The sequence below is a fragment of the Lupinus angustifolius genome, chromosome LG13 (genome assembly GCF_001865875.1).
Source record: "Lupinus angustifolius cultivar Tanjil chromosome LG13, LupAngTanjil_v1.0, whole genome shotgun sequence".
Classification (NCBI taxonomy): Eukaryota; Viridiplantae; Streptophyta; class Magnoliopsida; order Fabales; family Fabaceae; genus Lupinus; species Lupinus angustifolius.
This window is the reverse complement of record NC_032021.1, coordinates 17,774,889-17,795,798: the sequence shown is the minus strand read 5'-3', so window position 1 is coordinate 17,795,798 and position 20,910 is coordinate 17,774,889. Positions and strand designations below refer to the sequence as shown.

The 20,910-nt window shown below is 34.7% G+C and overlaps 2 protein-coding genes across 4 annotated transcripts; both read right to left on the bottom strand.

The window, feature by feature from the left end:
- On the bottom strand, positions 3,983-11,630 carry LOC109325322 (probable galacturonosyltransferase 7). Of its 3 annotated transcripts, XM_019557611.1 has the most exons (10): positions 11,283-11,630; positions 11,160-11,191; positions 10,995-11,048; positions 10,579-10,638; positions 8,759-8,834; positions 8,606-8,658; positions 6,690-6,991; positions 5,751-6,105; positions 5,115-5,657; positions 3,983-4,749 (listed from the first exon to the last, which is right to left on the bottom strand). In XM_019557611.1, the coding sequence occupies exons 1-10, from the start codon at positions 11,446-11,448 to the stop codon at positions 4,471-4,473; spliced, it is 1,920 nt and encodes a 639-aa protein (XP_019413156.1). In that variant the 5' UTR covers positions 11,449-11,630; the 3' UTR covers positions 3,983-4,470. The 3 variants fall into 3 exon arrangements, with proteins under 3 accessions (XP_019413156.1, XP_019413158.1, XP_019413157.1); XM_019557613.1 differs by lacking the exon at positions 10,995-11,048 and having other exon boundaries at positions 10,559-10,638; positions 11,283-11,629; XM_019557612.1 differs by lacking the exon at positions 10,995-11,048 and having other exon boundaries at positions 11,283-11,629.
- Positions 14,795-17,776, bottom strand: LOC109325321 (protein SCARECROW-like). Its single transcript, XM_019557610.1, has 2 exons — positions 15,907-17,776; positions 14,795-15,279 (listed from the first exon to the last, which is right to left on the bottom strand). The coding sequence occupies exons 1-2, from the start codon at positions 17,706-17,708 to the stop codon at positions 14,838-14,840; spliced, it is 2,244 nt and encodes a 747-aa protein (XP_019413155.1). The 5' UTR covers positions 17,709-17,776; the 3' UTR covers positions 14,795-14,837.

Genomic DNA, 20,910 nt, shown 5'->3' with positions numbered 1-20,910 from the left:
TTATTTCTACTATATAAGTAGTAGCATTTAGTAATTATAAGTAGTATTTCACGGTCTTAAAAGATACTTTTGATTCTTTGTAAGTATAATGTCATTTCTAATGTTTAAAATCGACATTGATCATATTTTATTTATGATTATTACTATTTTGATTCCCAAAAATTAAATTTTAAAATGAAAAAACAAAAATAAATCAAAGATAATTTGAATATCTCTCTCTATAATTTTATATTTAAGAATAGTAATATGTTATTGGTAATAGTAAATAAATTGTATCATAGTAGAGTTAATAATTATTTCATGGTATTATATAAGTAATACTACTTGAAAACCAAATTCTTATTTTTTTGAAGAATGACCAACAAATTTATTACTTATCATACCATTTTTTAGAACTTGAGTCAATTTCAACCGATGAAATTTTGAAAGGGTCAAACATGTTGAATAAACTTGAAAAATATTTTTATGGACTCTCATAAATAGTTTTGACATTTCCAAATTCTAATATCACTTTTTATGAAGAAAATTGATAAAAAAAAAATATTTGGTTTTAAAATTATTACTATTTTTATTCCCAAAAATTAAGTTTCTAAATGAAAAAAGAAAATAAACCAAAAATAATTTAAATCTCCATCTCTATAATGTAGACTAATAATTTGTTATTAGTAATACTAAACAAGTACAATTATTAATGAGATAGTTATAATTTCATGGTATTATATAAGTAGTATTATTTGAAAATCAAATTATTATTTTATTTATGAGTGGTCAAAAAATTTATTCTTTATCAAACTATTTTTAGGAACTTAATACAATTTCGACCATTGAAAATTTGAAAAAGTAAAACATGTTGCATAAAATTGAAAAATATTATTTGGAATCCAAAAATATACTTCTGATGTCTCCAAGAATTATTAATATATTGATTCTAAAAAACATTAATTTTCTAATTGAGTTATTGAAATATTGACTTACCAACTTAATGACTAAGTTACTGATTTACTGATTGACTTATTAAGTTGGTGACTAATTTACTAACTGACTTATTGATTGAGCTATTGACTTACTCACTGAGTTACTAACTTAATGATTGACAGACTGATTTATTGAGTTGTTGACTAACTTACATATTAACTTACTGACTGACTTACGCACCAAGTTACTAACTTACCGTCTGACTAACTTATGACTTTTTTACCAACTTACTGACTCAGTTATTGACTTACTAACTGACTTACTAACTGAGTTACTGACATACTGAATGACTTGCTGACTAGGTTAATGACTAATTAATTGACTTGCTGATTGAGTTACTGATTGACTTATTAACTGATTTACTGACTCACTAAATTACTGACTGAATTGCTAACTTATTGATTGGCTTACTAACTTATTGATTGACAGACTGACTTATTGAGTTGCTGACTAACTTACATATTAACTAAATGACTTACTGACTTAATGACTTAGTGACTTACTGACTGACTTACTAATATGAAATGTCCTTGATTAAAAATAGAGACTCATTATTATAATAGAGATTATAATAACGAGAAATAAAAATTTTATAATTTTAATCTAAATTGTTCTTGATCATAGGATTATTGAGCTTAGGATACTGTTAATCCAGATAGATCAATATATATGTAATGATCTTTATTAGATAAAGATTAATAGATCTAATTTTTTAACTTACACATATAAATGGTGCAAATAGAGATATGACCATTGAACTGACTCAAAGGAGAATTCTTAATGGTTAATATATTACATTTGAATTGTCAATAGGATATTCTTATGAAGAAATATATATTTTTCTTAGACTTGAGATTACCATAGTAATTAACAAGTTATTCATTATATTTTGATATCGGACGCATAATGCCTTATGATATTAGTTGAATGATTATTGGATATAGTTAAATCATTATAGAATTAATGATTAATCAAGAAAGAATCCATCAACTAATGGTAATGAGTTTGAGCTCTATAGAAATAAAGACCTTGGCCAAAGGGAATTGAATGAATGAAGAAATGAGTTTATTAAGTCATTTACTACGAGTTAACTTATTAGAGTTTGACAATTATACATTATTCTAGAGTTAACATAAAGTTGTAAAGATAGAAGAAAATATTATGTTAATCTTCTAATGTTTCTAAAGTAAAAGATATTACTTCATTTCTAAGTTGACACAGAACGACAACCCAAGTTGACTTTGTTAGCACCACATAACAAATTCTGGAAACATCATCAAGCCTCCTCCTTCAGACAGGCTGGGTCATTTTACCAAACACCATCCTCGATAAATAGATCATGAATTTTCTTATATTTTCTTCTCACTATAGTCTTAATATGAAAGAATATTTTGTTCATGTCATCCAATTTAACCCATTGGTTCCTTAGATTCTGAAACCAACAAAGCATTTCCTCTTATCTCAAAATAGCATTATATTCATGTCGAAGTGGACCTCCAATCTAGCAAGATTAAGATCATCCACAATTTCAAGTTTGTGTTAAACACCCTTGATTATTGTCTCCACTCAACGCTTTCTTGTGAAGATGTTCCCAAATATATTCTTATTAAATTTTAAATCATCCTTCATCACCTTTGTAATCATGTCTACCACGTCCCCAACACCATTGGACCAAGCATCAAATACCACACTATGGAAACATTTATAGAATGTCATGGCCACTTGGAATCTAAAATGTCTATTCGAGAAATTATTACTACCTCCACCACATCTAACCAACAGGAGACAATGATCATAGTGATGTTTAGAGAGGTTCTACATATACACTTCAAGGAAATTATTTATCCATCTAGCATCAAACAAACATCTCTCTAAAAGACCACTTTATTTCTTGTGAAACCAAGTAAACATGTTGCTGCCAAGTCTAAAAGACCACAAATATCTAGTATTTGAGATAAATTTAGGAAAAAATCTTAGAGAGAGGTCAAGGTCCAAAAAGAGGTCTCTTTGGATATACTTGGTTAAAAGTGGTGTTGGTCTATTAGAAGCTAGGTCCAAGAGAATTCTTGATAGAAGAAGTGTTTGAATAAATATTTGATCGTTTTAGATTGCAATGGAAGAAGTGGGCTGGATATAGATTACAATGTTTGGCAATTGAACCATTATAAATCGGTCGTTTTATTTTCTCTCTTTCCCTACACTTTTACTTTCGTGCAAGTATTGTATTTCACTATATTTGATTACATTCATATAGAGATTATTGCATAAGTGAATTTTCATGATTAATCACTTTCATTGAACTGTTTAGGTGCATATTAGATTAGATTAATCATTGCTTTCTTGTTGCATCAAGAACAAAAGATTTTTAAGAAAATCAATAAGATTATTGAATTAAACCTTATATTAACTGATTAACTCAAGCTTTATATTAATTAATTAAGCAACCATTTAATACGATTAAGGGTGTACATGTTTATGAGTGAGCAGCCCCTTACCATTGTCCCCTCAAGGAAGCATATGTGATCGTTTAAGGGTTGAGCCTTAAAGCTAAAGCCACAGTTACTAGACATTTTTTCCTCCCCAGCACTTTTTAATGCCTTATAACACTTAAATATTATGTAATGGCAAGTAAAATATTCTGCCAAATGATACTTACCTAAATAATAAGCTTAATTCTATTATGTCATGAACAAATAAATCAAGCAGAAGTGCAATAAAAACAACTTCAAAATCTAAAACCATCCTATTAAATAAAAACTAATTCAGAAACACTTAATTGAAATTTGAAAAACCTAAAATAAAAGTTAATTTTGAAGTTCAATATAAAATGTAGTTTTTATTTATTTTAAGAATTAGTTATGATGTCGAAATTCAATATTGTTTTTTGTCCAGATATGATTCTTTTTCAAAATGGGAAGTTTATGATGATCATTAATTTAAAGATTCATACCATCTTATCATAGTCATGATTTTTAATCCAAAAACATAATTAAAATTGCAAAAACCATGAAACCCTAAACCCTGCCCCAAAAAACGAAACCTCAACCCCTAAACCCCTACCAATGGTAGAAGAAAGGCACAATATACAACTATACTTTTTTAAGCTGTTGGACAATATTCATGTAATCATACTATTGGTAGTACCCAAAAAATAAGAACCAACTTTGAGCAAATTATTAATCCAAAGAACCAGGAGGAATAGTTAGTTCTACTACTCGTTTCCCAGCTAAGAATAATTTACTTCTTGAAACAAACAATTGGACTCTGCTCTATCTTGTATAAACAACTCTTCACGTTGCCCACCAGCACAGTTAGTGGATCGGATCAATTAGCAAACTGTGAGGGTACTCACTTAATCCTTTTGCCAGATCAATTTTATAACTGATCACTCTTTCCACCTTTGAAAAGCTAGATCGGAAATTTTTTAGCACCCAAAACACAGGCATCATCCTCTTGTTCTTCTTAAAAGCTCAACACTTGAGAGACCATAGCTTATTATGAATATACATTGCACTCACTTAAGAGCTGATCTTCTTTGTTCAGAAACTTCTTCCAATAGCTCTTATACTTGGGAATTCCCATATCTAGCCAAGGTTTCATTTTCCCATTATAGTGCAGTACTGGAGCTGTATTAATGACTTGAGTATCAATTACATAATCATGACCCAGTCCAGACACAACCCATGATTCATTGAGTGGATATATTTTACTCTCAAAGGTCACCAAGCTTGCACGCCATGCACTACCTTCCATTGATCCTTCTTGTATGCTCAACTGCACAAAGAAATGGACAAAATAAGAAAATGTAAATAGCTCAAAATAAAAAACCTACATCAATGATTAAGACACTGATAAACAACATAAGAGATCAATGAAAACCATAGACAGCATATAATGGAATTCTTTTTAGGTAATTTTATATCTGCTATTCGACCAAGCATTAATATGACCTATCGTTATGTTATGGACTTTTCTGCTCCCATTCTCAGAAAAACCCCAACAAATAAAGGAACTTTTTTTAACAAAATAAAGAAACCCACGGGGAGGGTGAGACTTCAGAGTACATTATAAATCCAAGTCCAATTAACAGCATTTTCAGAAAATATTGCACTGCATTTCTAATGAACGATGCCACTTACCTCCTTTATCAACCTTTGGTAAGTTTGTGTAAGACCAAGCTCTCTCCACCTTACTAGGTCAATTATGTTCAACCCTGACATCCAAGAACAGGAATTTGGACTGAAACCTTTCTGACCCAGATAACTTTTCAAGCTACCCAGTCTTACTGAGCAGAATTGCACTGCACCATTAACTTTTTCTCCCAATTGTAGATTCCACAGGGCTGACAAGTCTTGCTGGATAACAACATCTTCATCCAGAACCACAACTTTGTTCAAACTCTTAAATATATCAGGAAGTAAATAGTGTGAATGAGAAAAAATTGAAATGTATTCTGTTCTAATCTGGCTCATGGATGGATTATCAACATCGTGAAATGAAACACGGAACTCCTCAGGCAAGGACAGATGCAGTGGGACACCCTTTCGGCTGTCCAGGTCAAGATGCTCGACATCCATCACTTGAATGGCAGCTTGCTTATACTTGTTCCTCAAGAACCAGAGCTTCATAGCATAATAATTCTGCCCATCAGTCAAGACATGAAAAACCTGATTCTGACTTTCCTGGAACATTGTGCAGCAACAAGTGAAATCGTTAGTATAACTGCTATGGTTTAACCTCAACATCTCACGGGTGCATGAGAAGACATAACTTACCTTTGCATGCATTACAGTGGAGTTGATAACTACTGATGCTGCAAGCACATTATTAGAGAAAATAACATAATGATGCAATGAAGAATCCTTAAACTTTTCTAGAGCAGCCTTCTCTTCATAATGTGAAGATTTGAAATATTCTACAGTTAGTTTCAGTGACAGGCAATGAAGACTCTTTGGCATTGTCTGAACATTAAGTTTATACAGGAATGCACTCTGTTTCATGTGAAAATCAGCTTCATCCTCAGTCAAATCAAATATTTGTCTCAATTTCTTGTCTACATTATTGCAATCTACCGGTACTGATTTAGCTCTGGCTATTGCAACTTCCATCTTATGTGACTTCTTCTCAATCCTAATAACATAAATTTGAATGCCATATAAAACTTATTGTAATATTACAGCATTTTAAATGATGAAAAGAAAAGAGAGAAGATAGGTGTACTCAAATCCTGAAAGGCGAACCACAGGAGGTCTGAGGTGGAAACAAAAGAAAGAACATCTTAAACCCCAAGATAGAACAAAATCGAGAGAAACTATAAAGATAAGGCTGTGCTTTCCAGAATAACCTATGAACCCAACAATTGTTCAAGGAAGTGGGAACCATAAATGGTGATAAAGTTGGGTGTAATTTAATTAGGATATAAGTCTGCTATAGGAATGTAAGTCACTTCAGTTGTTTAAGAAAGAATCTAATGGTACAACTTCAAGGACTCTGAAGTATTGAAACATAAAAATTTGGTTTGATTAAATAAGACTACAAAATGCCTGGTCTGCAAGCAGATATAGAACTGCAAAAATTACTGCAAGAGTACATGGTTGAAGGTGATACTATATCCAAGTGCAAATATCAAATTTCAATGACAGCTCAAGCAGAATGCTAATTGAATAATTAATCTAAGAGGAAAACAGAAAAGTTGTATACGAATATCAGCTTACAATGGTGGAAGATCAGCATCTGTAGTAGATTCACTAAGCACGTGCTCCAGCTCTTGTATGTTCTGTTTGAGTTGACGTGACAATTTGTCTTGTGCTGGGAGTTTTGCGATGCTAGGATAGTAAGATCTAGCCACAAACAATTGATCTTTCAATTTCTTAATCATAACATCTTTCATATCTTCTTTATGCTCCTGTTGCCATAGGCAATAACTACCAAATGTGAGCTCGCATGACTTTCCACCTTCATCATTGGAGCTTGCTTTAACGCGGGTGACTTGATCAACGTGACCAACTCTAGAATTCTGTTGCGAAATTCAAATTAGTTCAAGTATCTGGATGAATAGGGGTAACCCAATGCGCGAGGCTCCTACCTAGTGGGGTCTGAGAAAGGTAAATATATGCAGTCTTACCCTCGCAAGTGAAGAGGTTATTTCTAAGATTTGAACCCATGACCTCCGAGTCACAAGGTAAGCAACCTTACAGTTGTGTCAAGGCTCACCCTCTAAGTATGTAGATGAATGTAAATATAAAATAGTATATGAAAAGTTTGCTTGAGAGTGTTGTTGTGCTGAGCTATAGAATTTGTATTGTGTGGAGAGAAAAATTGAAATTCACTTCCAGAGATGATACATCCATGTCTTCTTTGGGTCAATTCTTCCAGACCTGCAGATGGGTTTTTCAGGCTCTCTTTTGGGGTTTGATGTGTGACAATGGGTCAAACTGAATGCTGACTGTCGTCGTCAGGGGAGCCATTGCCCAAAAAAGGGCAACTTGGGAAGTTACAGGTTGGAAAAGGTGATTTGACGCTGGTCCATGGTACTGCAGTTAAACACAGATTTCGGAATTGATAGAAGGATTCTTTTGAAACCAAACTGTTTTGACTTGATTAGTTCAGAAAACTATGATCTGGATCTAGTTGGTTTAGTGGTATTTCAACAGATTTCGGGTGGACTTGGTGGATTATTTTATACCATTTTAACCAATTTTAACTCTACAAAGATACAAGTCATATCAGTTTGGTTACACGAAAAGAGTTGGCATCAATGCAGCCCCTCAACTATAGAAAGTGACATCAATTTGGTACTGAAATGAAAGTTGAAATCAATTTAGTCCCTGAATCATATAAACTGATATTAATTTATTCCCTAAAATAATAAGCTTCATTAATGGTTTTCTCATAATCCATACATATATGGAATTTTTTATGTCATCATTTTCTGTAATTGAGTGACTAAATTGACAACAACTTTGTTGCAGGGGACCAAACCCAGTCACATGTATCATCAAAGCACTAAAAAGGGTGTTCAGTGATTTTTTTCCCCTAACGTCCCCATGGGAAAAATTCCCACCCTCTGGGCCCCAAATGCGGCAGTCTCAGTGGGGGTTCCCAGAAACAGGTGCAAATCATCCCTAGTTCACTCATTTTTCATATTTGATGGTTTACAATTGAGATGGTTTAAATAAGCCTTAAGCCAAGATTGTTTAGGGTTTTGAATTGTGTTCAGTCACAGTTCATGGTTGATGGGGCGATCCAATGAGTCATGAGGGACAGATGAAGGAAGGCTGAACGACCCCGCAAACCAGAACCTCAAATTGTAGGTGCAGTCAAGGGACGTACAGAGTAGATTTAGAGAGAATTACTCTGTTTTTTTTTTCTTTGTGGGTTTACTACTAAATAGAGAAGATGTTAGGGTGTATTGCTGTACTTAAATTATGTCTGTACTTAGAATGTTATGGGTGTTATTTGGTTGGGGTTGTACTAGTCATGCTAAAGCTAAACTTGTGCTTACTTAGATATCAGCATAAACAGGGTCCTAAGCAACTAAGTTAGTCCTATGAAATGAACAACTTTTAAGCAAATATTTAGTTTATGTGTTCAATAAACATTTCAACAAAAGACAGCAACGTATGCATACATTTGGAGACGATGGAGGTGGTTGCTGAACAGCATTAGGTGGCACCTTCGAACCTGAAAATATGTAAAATTAAAAACGAAAGAAAGAAGGAAATGAGATGCAAAAAGGTATCCTATGAGCACTCAATCCATGAAATTGAATCCTTAGAACCACCACTTAGTTTATCACCATTGGAGCCCCTGTTGATGGTGCCATTCTTATCTTCTCGAGCATACTTCTTGAGAGCATCCTGACATACAAGTATTAATGATAATTAATAATTAATAATCTTGCCACAGAAATTCTAGATGCCAATGATGCAATGTCCCCCTCCCCCCTCCTTAGTTCCGCATGTGAGAGTTCAATACTAACGAATTTAATTATATGAAAGTCCAAAATTGCAATGCATCATCATCTGGCTATTCTTCTATGTCCCTAGACTGTAGAATGGGAAATCACGAACTAAATCCAGACCCAAACAGCAAAGACACCAAAATAAACTCAAATCCATATTAAACTAAATATAATAATCATGGTAAAACCTAATAATAATTCAACCATAATTATGATGTACACTCAATTACTCATACCACTACAAACTCTCCTAAAAGTTTAAATTATCAAGTGAAGACACATGAATGGTTTTATATATATCTAAAACCTCTCATGCAAAGCCCTTTGGGCTAGAAGTGCGGAGAATGCATAGAAACCACCTATCTTGTTTTGAAATATCTTTTTCTACTAAAAGGATGGAGGCATAAGGATGGAATAGTAAACCACTTTTTCAGAGGCTTTGGTACCGTGTCAAATAGCAATTCTCCACAAAACTCAAGTTGTTTTATTCTTTCGGTTAGTAAATTATATTTGTTGCCTTGTAACCTATGGACTATGAGTTCAAATCCTGGACACAGACTCTCCGCATGTGGGGGTAAAGTTGCATACATCTATCCTTCCTAGACCTCATTAGGTAGAAGTCTTGTGCATTGGTCAATCTTTTAAGTAAAATATATTTATTAAGAGGAAGAAAATATGGTGTCCTCTCCACATAAAAAGAGCAAAACTAGAACCTAGGAGATTGAATGATTCAACAAAAGGCCAATATCTCCTTCCTTGTATGACAAAAACACACCTCTAAAAGGACTATGACAAGAACACCAAAGGGTGGCTTGGCCTGTTGGCCAATATCACCATGTTTTTATTTCCTTATTTGATGTGCACATTAATTTTGCTTAGTGCTATCCACATCATAGAGATTCGAAAAGTTTTACATTGGATGTCCATTGCCGAACACAGGCATGGTTTATGATTGAGGATTACAGTATGTTCCAATCCATGTAGTTGACCCCAACTAATAGGACTAAGGCTTTGTTGGTGCTGTTATTTCCTCTTTTCTAAGCATATTAGTTTCTGTACTATATTTCCTATGCACCAAGGTAGGTAAAAGTGGGCGTTGAAGCATCAAATCGCATAATTCAACGCTTTTTCATGGTGAATAACGAGTCGGCATGATGGAAAAAACGTTCCATAGTCAGAGCATGGCCGCACGACACCCAACTACCATAGTCCCGATGGTGTCACCCGATAGGATTTCATACATGGTGTTTGGGTAATGCTTGCTAAAATGGAACTACCATTTCAGACATGATAAGGGATTAGCCAGTTCTAATGCAACTTTTATATTCTCTACTGCTCTGATGTATTAATCACTTTCTGTTTTGGAGGATTTATTATCCTCCTTTTACTAGTACGGTACCTTCGTGCATTTCATTCTTATAAATCTCCTTTCATATAATAAAATTTGAAACCCTTAACAATGTAGTTGATTAGATATAAGTTCTTGCTTCAGTTACAGTAAGTAAGAATAAACACATGCATTTTCACTCATTAATCAAAAAAGCACAAGAGAATCAGTGATTTATAAATAGAAATACTTTGGGGCAAAAAAGGTATAATGAAGCGCGAAAAATTAACCACCAGAGTATTATGCAGAGAACCTTTGGAAGAGTCGGTTCGAACTTTGTTATCAGGTCCTGCAGGCGGTTCGATTGATCTCCCTGCAAAGTAAATTTAAAGGCAAAGATATAAATTTTTGGATGTGTGCTTGAAAGTTAAATCAGGTTCATGCACAACGAGACACAGAAAGTGTTAACAGAATTGTCCTTCAGTTCAGGAATCACAAGAACAAAGGGCAAAAATGATATTTCCTTTTGTTGACAGACTAAAATGACGTCAAATTTGTATAATTGATGACTAAATTGGTCAATTTTTTTACTATCGGAGACAAAATTGCTATAAATTTCTGTGATTGAGGGACTAAATAAGTAAATTTCAACTATCTCTCAATAGGGGACTACGGAAACTTGTGTAAGCAGTGAGGTTACTGTGGCCCGCAAGAAAAAGGAACGAATACCTCAGATCGATTATGGTTATGGCCAACATTATATCGTTTAATTGCATTCTGAGTCTGATGTGGAAAAGTAGACGCAAGTTAAGGGTGGAACAAAGCAACATACATGAACATGATGATAATAACAATAATAATAAATATAGAATAAGATTGTAAGAGAGTGATTACCGAAGGAGAAGTTTTGTGTTGATATATGTATCCTGCAAAGAATGAAGATTTAGTTAGAGAGGGAGTAAGAAAAGGGATTGGATTGGATCTAGAGGAATGAAAGGTGTGGATCTGAATTGTAACCTGAAGGAGAGTGAAATCCATTGTGAAGGCCGAGTAAAAAGAGGAGAGGGACGAGCATTGATAGAATGACGAGTCCCAATACCGCAATTATAAGCCCTTTCCATCTTCTTTTTCCACCGTACGAAGAAGACGAAACCACGCTCGAAGACGAAACCGCGCTCTTCATCTTCCTCTAAGATCTCTCTCTATCTCCTTCCTTCTTTTTCTTCGTCTTTATCTCTCTCCCTAACAAATCAGAAAAGGAAAGTAATAATAGTTCACATTCAAATCACCACCATCTAAACCTGTCTCCTCTCCTTTCCCTCTCCAACTCTCTTCTGCTGACCACTACCCCTCACCATCCTATGATTATTATTTTAGAATAATAACTATTACGATATTTCATGTACGTCTTCATAATTTACATATTTACACTTAGGTCACTGCAATTAACAAGTATTCCAAATTGGGCCCATTAACTTGTATCAAACTATCAATGAAACATTTAGGGATACCAATAGTGTCCTCAAACTTCTCATCATCATCTTCCATCTATCAACATCAATAGTAGAATCTAGCTTTTGTATATTCCTTGCATCCATCTAAAAATACACATATAGTTCTAGTTTCACCCTTATTGAATGATGCTAATCATTGCAAATGGTCTCGTGCAATGAGAATGAGATATATTCCAAAGAATAAACCTATTTATTGAGAGAACAATTAAGTTTCAAAGAGAGATAAATCTCTCTATTCATCCTAAGAAAGAAAAAATGATAGGGTATCATCATGGATCATCTTATATGTTTCACCATGTATTGCTAAAAGTATTTTCTACATTGATAAGGCCACTCATGTTTCAAAAAATTGAAGGAGTGATTCTCTTATAGGGATCTTTTAATAATTGTTGATTTATAAGAACAATTACATCCTTCAAGCAATAGGAAATAATAATTCTAGCCTAATTTACTGAATTAAATAAAGGTCATTTGGATGAGTTAGACATTTTTTAACCTTTACTTAAGTGTTCATGTATTATAATATGTGTATGTGATGCATTGGGCAGCGCTAAAAATTATAGAAAAAATAAACTCTTTCATTTCATGATAGGATTGAATGAATCTTATAAACATTGTACGATCAGGATTGATGTTTTAGTAAGAAATTCTCTTTACTTTTACAACAAGATATATATATATATATATATATTATTGCATTTATATATATACACATTATTAAATAAACAAATAATAAGAAAAACAGAGTAAGAAAACAAATAAAGTAAAAAAAAATTAAAAAAGAAACAAAAAAAAATAAGTGAATAAAAGAAAAGGAAATCAAATTGGGGATTTAGGGTTGGGGTTTAAAATTGATTCTAGGATTTTGGTTAAAATTGATTTGGGGGTTTAGGTTAAAACTCACTTGAAGTTTAGATTAAAAATTGATTTGAGAGTTTAGGTTAAAATTGATTTGAAGTTTAGATTAAAAATTGATTTGAGAGTTAAGAATAAAATTGATTTGGGGTTTAGGTTAGGGTTGCTAAAGGGGACAATCCATGAGGATGGTTGGGCATATTGTCGCCGCTAGTAGTGGCGGCGACACCCGCATTGACGACGATAACAACAACTGTGATTTTTATTTTTATATCACCATAGTTCAACATTGAAGGCACATTACAATAACGAAAAAAGGAAGACACGCAAGTGTAATACCTCTTTGGAGTTGAAAAACAATCAAGAAAATAATGTTGAGTTCTTATCAGCTATTGCATTTACCTTACCATTTTCTTTTAGTCTCTGCTTTCTCCCATTTTCAAAAAACTTCTAAAGTATGTCTCTTTTTAAAATTAGGATTGCCTCCTCCCTCTATTTTCTTTTCAAAATATGAATTCTTATTCTCCTTATTTCTAAAAACAAGGTTTATAAAGAGAGGATTAGGTTAGAAAACCTAATCTAAATGACCTCCAGCAAGCTCAACCGGTCACTCCCTTTTAATCTTATTCACTTATTATTTTTTGGAAAAAACAAATTACCCCGTCAAAAATGAATGTTCACATAATTCAATGTCAACCCTTGATGTAGTCATATGGCAATGGAAAAATCTTATGAGACCTCATCTTGACCCCACAATACATATCATTGATTACTCGAATATAGGTAATGCAAACACCTTTCTTCTCTACATCATTTCATAAAATCTCTCTAGGCATATTGTCATACGCCTTCTCCAAAATGATGAAGACTATGTGCAAGTTCCTTTAGATCGTTATATATCTTTCTATCAATTGTCGTAGCCGGTATATGACCTCCATGGCCGAACTCTCCGATATAAAACCAAATTGATTTTTAATGATATTCGTCTTTTGTCTCAACCTCTACTCATTTATCCCCTCTCATAGCTTCATAGTATGACTCATGAGTTTAATCCCTTAAAGTTTGCACAATTATGTATGTTGCCCTTGTGCTTATAAGTAGACACTAAGATGTTTTTCCTCCACCCGCCTGACATTTTCTTAGACCTCATTAAACAACTTTGTGAGTCATCTAATATCTTGTTCTTTTACTTCCTACTCCCTGATCCTACTTAGGTCTAATGTATAAAAATTGAAATTGAATCCATTAACTCGTATCAATGACACATTAGGGCAATATGGAAAACATTTTACGAAGATATATGGTAGGGAAGAGACAATTAAGAAAGAACCACAATAAATATTAGAGTATGAGACCTCACATTGGGAAGATAGGATAAGGAAGAGAACAATAGTTATAATATTTTGTTAATTTTACTTTAATTTATTTCTAGTAAATATTTTAGTCAGATGGCAACTTCTCATTTGTTTGAGGAGATAACCCTATATCCTGTCACTAAGAAATACTTTATTTCCTTATTTGTATTACTTTTTTATAGAGTCAATAATTATTAAATATAAATGGTGAATGATGTATTGACAATGACAATAATTCGTTATCCATAAGCAGGTCCCGAACCAATCAAAATGAAGCAAATATAGAAAAAGTCATTAATTTTTTATTTTTTAACTAACATGACATATTTAAATGGTTTAGGACGTGCTTGATAACAACAAATCTTTAATCGTACTGATAATGTATAAGACTCGTGCACTGTTAATGTATATCATTTTTTCTGTTAATAAAAAATATCATTATTAATACATCGAATAAATCTGATTATATTAACTAATCACCTTACTTTGTGTGAACTATACAAAAAATCGGATAAAAATAGAGAAAATATATTATATTGATATTGTAATTATTTTATAAGTTGTTATTATATCATCATTATTATTATTATAAACTCTTTAGAAAAGTAATACAATTAAATGATAGATAATATATTAATTGTGGGTAAATCTTTATATTAATAATTATAAATATTCCATTTTATAAAATATGAGATAATAATTTTTTATTACATTTCCCACGTAAAGATGGAACATTTGACATGGGCATCTAGTGAGAAAACAGGCAATAAATAAACAGGTCACTACCACTCCTTAACGGCTGGAGGAATTTGACTTAGATATGGTGAGAGAAAATATATATTAATTAATTAATTAATGATGTGGAAGGGAGGTCTCCAAGCAGAAGCAGTGAGCAAGCAAAGGTCTTTCCAACCAAGTTTGAGAATGCCATTGTCCTCAACAAGGGTATATCCTTCAGATGGGAACATACCAAGGAGTAAACTTGCTTGAGTAGCAGCATTACCAGATAATGAGATACCTCTAAACCCACACTGCTGAAGCTTTTCTCTCCAGTTATGGAACTTCAACTCTCCTGTCCTTGATGGGCCCCCAACTGCAATTACATTACGAATCTCTCTCGATAATACTTGTTGTTCCACCACATGTCTCTCCTCACTTTCTTCACCATAGCTACACCCAAGTGAATCAAACACCGCTGAGTAGTAATGTATTGCTTCCACAAACCTTCCCAAGAAGGATCCTGCGTTCCTCAGCTCCTGCTCTACCACCGTCACCACTTTAGGTGCCAGCCTGCACCAATTACCCATACTACTATTACCAATTATTACCCATACTACTGTCTACTATTACCAATTATTTCTACTAAAATACTATCAGTGAAATCCAAAATATTGATATTTAATGAATTAAAATTATGAACTTATTCAAAATCAATATTTCGCATGCAATTATCAATAATTCTAAACCGAGTAATAATTTTTTGTTCATAAAAATATTGGTTTAAGAAATGTAGATATAATAAGTGTTTGAGTAAAAAACTAAATACAATACTTTCCCATCTAATAAATTCACCTGTCCCCCACAAACGTGTTTTTGTTAATTCGTTAGTGAACAAACCCCTACAGTAATCAATCAACCATAGAAAACAGTTTTTTCTAATCTACTCCATACTACATGCAGTACAGAGAAATTCATAGTAAGTCATAATCATTAATGTTTCCCAATTCTCTTAAGAAAACAGAAAGGCAGAAATAAAAAGAGTGGTGTACTAAAAGTGGAAAAAATATAAATGAAGAACTTTTGGAATTGTTTCAGCAAAAGTACTACTATTGTTTCATATGCATGTAGTTATTAGATGAGATGGTAGTAATAAGTAAAATATAAAAGCAAATTAAAGAAAGGAAAAAGAGTATGTACCTCTGCAAAAGGCACAAGGTATTAGTGTCGGAGCCGGTGACATCGTAGAGGGAATGTTGCAACCAATGGACAGCAACAGCTTCGGTCTTACTAACATTGAGTATCTCAAGATCAAGGTTCCCAACCTTATGAGGCACAGGAGAGAACTGAAAAGGAAGACCAAGTTTATTAGCAAAATCAGACAAACGGTTACCTGTTGCCTCAAGTGCCTCCATTGAAGTGCCAAGACCAGTGAGTCTAACATAAGGGGGCCCACCAGGTCTTGAAGCCAGTATGTGAAAAAGTCCTGGCCATTGCAACCCTTGCATTATATCTAGATCTATTATGTGTACTCTCTCCTCTCTCTCAAATGCTTCCTGTATTGCCTGGTTCGCTGTGAAGTGCGAGAATTTCACCAATGGACTGATCCCGTTGAACACTTGGTATGCTGATGCTACCTTGTGAGACACCACTGTTGATGGAAAGGTCGCATATATTCCTAAACACGAACTCACTAGCCTTGCTGATATCGCTTCTGAGAAATAAGCTGCCACTCGCTGCGCTGATGTTCCGAATGGTGTTGATAGCTGGGATATCTCAAGGAGCATCTTCTTGGCATCTTCAACATTCTCAACTGATACTGCTTCTGCACATTGAAGCAGCAAACTGAGCAGGTGCAACCCCTCTTCGTCTTTCTTCTTTCTTGTTGTGTCTGCTTCATTACCACCAATATCACAACATTCCTCTTGATGACTTATATCATGATGAGTTGGTAAATCAGTAGCAGACACCGAACAAGTTCCGTCATGGGTGATTGGAAGCACACCCCAATTGGACAACATCTGATTCATAACTACAGAAGCAGCACCTGATGAAGAATATGGTGGACAATTATCATGTATAACATTACCTCCTGAGGGTAAGGGCCTCTGGTTTTGGTTCAAACCCTCTCCCACTTCGATAGTATTGTTTTTTCTAACTGGTGCAGGGTTAGATGAGTTGTTATTTGGAGCAGTAGAGGTGTTGTCATGAGAGGTGAGAAGACGCAGCCTGTATTCAAGAACAACAGCGAGGTTGGGGTTGCAAGGGTATATAATCTCTCTAACGTTGCTGATGAGTTGAGGAATGGAAATACTGTTGGAGCTATGGATAAGATCCTTCAATATACCATCGATCCAATCAGTGGCTGCTGAGTTGTTGTTATTGTCTTCCATGGAAGGAGAAGTAGCCACCTCAACATTAGCACTGGTACTAGTACTATTGTGATGATGAATTATTTGCTGAGATGCAGGAAAAAGGGGCAAACCCGAGAATACACACACTGCAGGTGATGCAAGTTGGTTCTGATCTTGCTGCTGCCTCTGAATAGTGTTATAGTTGGGATTGATGGTTGTAGAAGAAGGTAGTAGCATAGTGGAGTAGTTGGGAGTAGTGGGGTTTGGAACAACATGGACGTTATTATCTACTCTTGAAGAAGAACTAGTTTTATAATGGGAGTTGTTATTAAAACTAGTTGCTTTTTCTACAGCTGGAGCTAAAGAAGAGCAAATTAGTACCGATGACATGTTGTTGTTGTTGCTGCTTCGACGAGGAAACCTACTACCGATAGCACTATGTGGCAACATAGTATGAGTTGGTTCCATCTCAGAAGCCATCCTCTTTCTCACCATTTTCCTTTGTCCAGAATGGAAATGCTCTTCACTGCTGATGTTACTAGAGTTATTAGAAGCACTAGTCAAAGGACTACTACCATTGTTGTTATTGCTGCCATCTTCAATGTTATTATTATTGCTGCCACCGCTGAGCATAGCACAAGCATCCATTTTAGGGAGAAGCCAAGAGTGAGATAGAGTAATAGGTGATAATGATAGGTAATTGATAATAGGTTCAGCTCATACAGTACAAATTTTTTTTGAATATCTTTATGTACTTTTTCCTCCTATCTATATCAAATAATTAACTTAGCTAGCTAAGACCAATCCCATTGAAGCCAAGGAATGTTATGTGTATTTTGAATTAGTAGCATACAACCAAAGAGATAACGGTGTGAAGATTTGGACAGTGGCTAGAGGATTCCCTTTATTTTCTCACTTGAACACGGTTCTCTATGCCATTTGCCTTTTGGATCTATCTCTAATCCAATGCCAAGGGTATACTTATTGCCAATTTGTTGTTCGTCTTTGTGTATTTTGATTTTATTTATGTGTTGCTAATGCTTACCATTACTATTACTATTTTTTAATTGAAATCGTGGATCTACTTATTACCATATGATATGAGGCACTAGGTACTAGCTACTGTTTTCGGTCGGAAAATTATACATTGGAAAACCAACATGAATGAGGCAGATACTATTTTTTTGGATGTGGTTTCGTTGTTCTGCAAGCCAACGAGTTTTGAATTATTTCCTGATAATATTAAGAGCAACAATAACAAAAAAATTAAATGAAAAACTATACCAATCTTAACTTCTACAAAGTACACTACTAAACAATTTATTTTAATCAAACATTTACTATTATCTGTCCATACATTTATTAAGAACAACAGCTAACAAAAACCCATGCATTTAATCAACAACAACAAAAATCACATGCATTTTTATCATACTACTCTATATACAGTGTGTAACAAGACTCATGTCACAGTAGTATAAAATTCGGATAAATGTGTATAAAAAATATGGTTCTAATAACAATTATGTTAGCATATTATTTAAGAAATACAAATAATTAGTATTTAAAATTGGGTTTGCTCCATCATGGTCAAATGACATCCTGTTGATCGGGTTGGATTACTTTAGGTCGGTCAAGCTCAGACACTTGACAGAGCCCTATGTTACCGGAACACACCATATCAAGTGACCACCAAAGTTTATTGGGGAAGATGCACCGCCACCTGATTACTACCTCAAGTCACTCCCACTCCCATTCCAACTCAACTCCAACTAGGCTTAATGGGGCTCATTCCCACTTGCCCCTAAGATGAAGACCAAGCATCTCATTTAGAATATGTGCTTGGGCACACTCCAAGGATGTACTCCCCCTTGGACACCCAATAACCATTTGGACCATCAAGTCGATCTAACAGAGATAGGCAACACCTCATCAATCTAATCGGAACAAGCTATGCAGAAGAGGAGATTAAAAAGAAAATAAATAAAACTAAAGGTACAAAAGCATAACAAAAAATATCGAAGAAAAGTCATTTTATTGATTGAGTAACTATTACAAGTCTTACAAGTTACAACATAAGAGAAAACTTCAAACCTAGCAATCTACTGTCGAGCAAAGTCTTTACAAGTCTTACAAGCTTACATCAAGGACGACACTCAAACCTCATAACCCACAACTGAACAGGGTTGTTCAGAAGCTTCACAACTTTTGGGCTGACAAACAGCTCATGCACGCCTAGGAAGACCACTAAGAAGCATATGCATGTCTGGCAAGACTTCCTCGGACGCATGATTTATTGACTCATCCACACCAATACTTGATAAAGAAGGATGGTCATCCTAGGTGCCGACCACATGGGCAACCACGACGATTGGCCAACCTTCCACAATTCGGACATGGTTGACCATGGTAGTCCTTTTAGTGGACGATATCCCTTCTTTGATAGGGAAATCCACATGACCACCCATGTATGAATATTAGGTACCGCTACTCAGGAAGAGCAATCTGTCAGCGCTCAAGGTACTGATAGACTAGCCCGAGTAGTGACCTTTAGGTATTGCTACGCAAGAATAATAATTTGAAGACGAGTCCATCCTCTCCTTTGAAGCATGGTCGCCTTCACCACCCACAAGGAACAACAAGTCTGAGAAAGGCTCGACAAAAACTCCTCCCATCCAGGAAGAGTACTCTGAATATGAACTGGCTGAAAAAATCCCAAGTTCTTCCGACAGGAAAGTCGAAATACTTATTGCTAATAGAAGACACTTAGGATACTCTACGGAGGAAGCAAAGACACTTGAGCACTCCAGGCGGAGAACATCGCCAAACCAACCAAGATTACCACCCCACAAGAGAAGGGGCGCCAGGAACAACGCTTCCTATAACTGCTTCCGACGACGTCTCAAGCAAGGAGAGCATGACATCACCACTTACCACCCAAAAGGCCTCTATATAAACAATTGAGGTTGGTATCTAAGAAAGCAATAAAGTGAGAATGGAGCAAAAATGGGTGAAGAATGATATGAAGAAAGTAATTATCCCCTCTATTTATAGGGGAGGATGAAATGTGGAACACACAAGAACCTCGTCCTTTCACCTACCCCAACCGTTGAGATGATGTCTAAGGAGAATGATCCAACGGTCGGCACAAAGATCAAAGCGATGGACTGATGGGAAATTCGAGTTAAACCCATCTCCACCATCCAACTAGAGCACTCAAGTGCAATCCAATGGTTGTCCAAGATTTGATACATCCCATTTATTATGCGTAAGAAATACGTCAAACCAATCAATGTGGGAAACGAAAAGACATTGAGTAGGGTCGTATCTCATCATGTCATGTCCCCTTCCTTGGCGGGCACGACAACCAAGGAAGCTCCCAGGCAGCCACGTGCCCAACAGTAGACAAAATCATAATGACAAGAGGCGATCACTGGAGCAACAACCGTCATGAACATCCAATAGGTACTCAGTTTGAACATACATTGTCATGTCATCACGCCAAGTTATAATGCGCAACAGTAGACATAATCATAACTTTCAAGATATGATTGAAGTGTGTGCAATCTTTACCCACAAAACAATTTTTATACACCAAATGAATTAGACCACTTAAGAAACTAAACCCTTTATTAATTGTATTAGACATTGCTAGAATTTTTTAGACATTTTACCAAAACATTATTTTTTAAACCCTTTATTTTGTAGCAGATTTTACGATTTAAGAAATAGTAGTGTTATTGTTTTAGGTGAGAAAGTAGTGGCGCAGTGAACGAGGAGAAGGAGCTATCAAACCTCAGTTCCCAAAAATATGAATCGTAGCATTTGACATTTTGCTTTCAACTGTGGC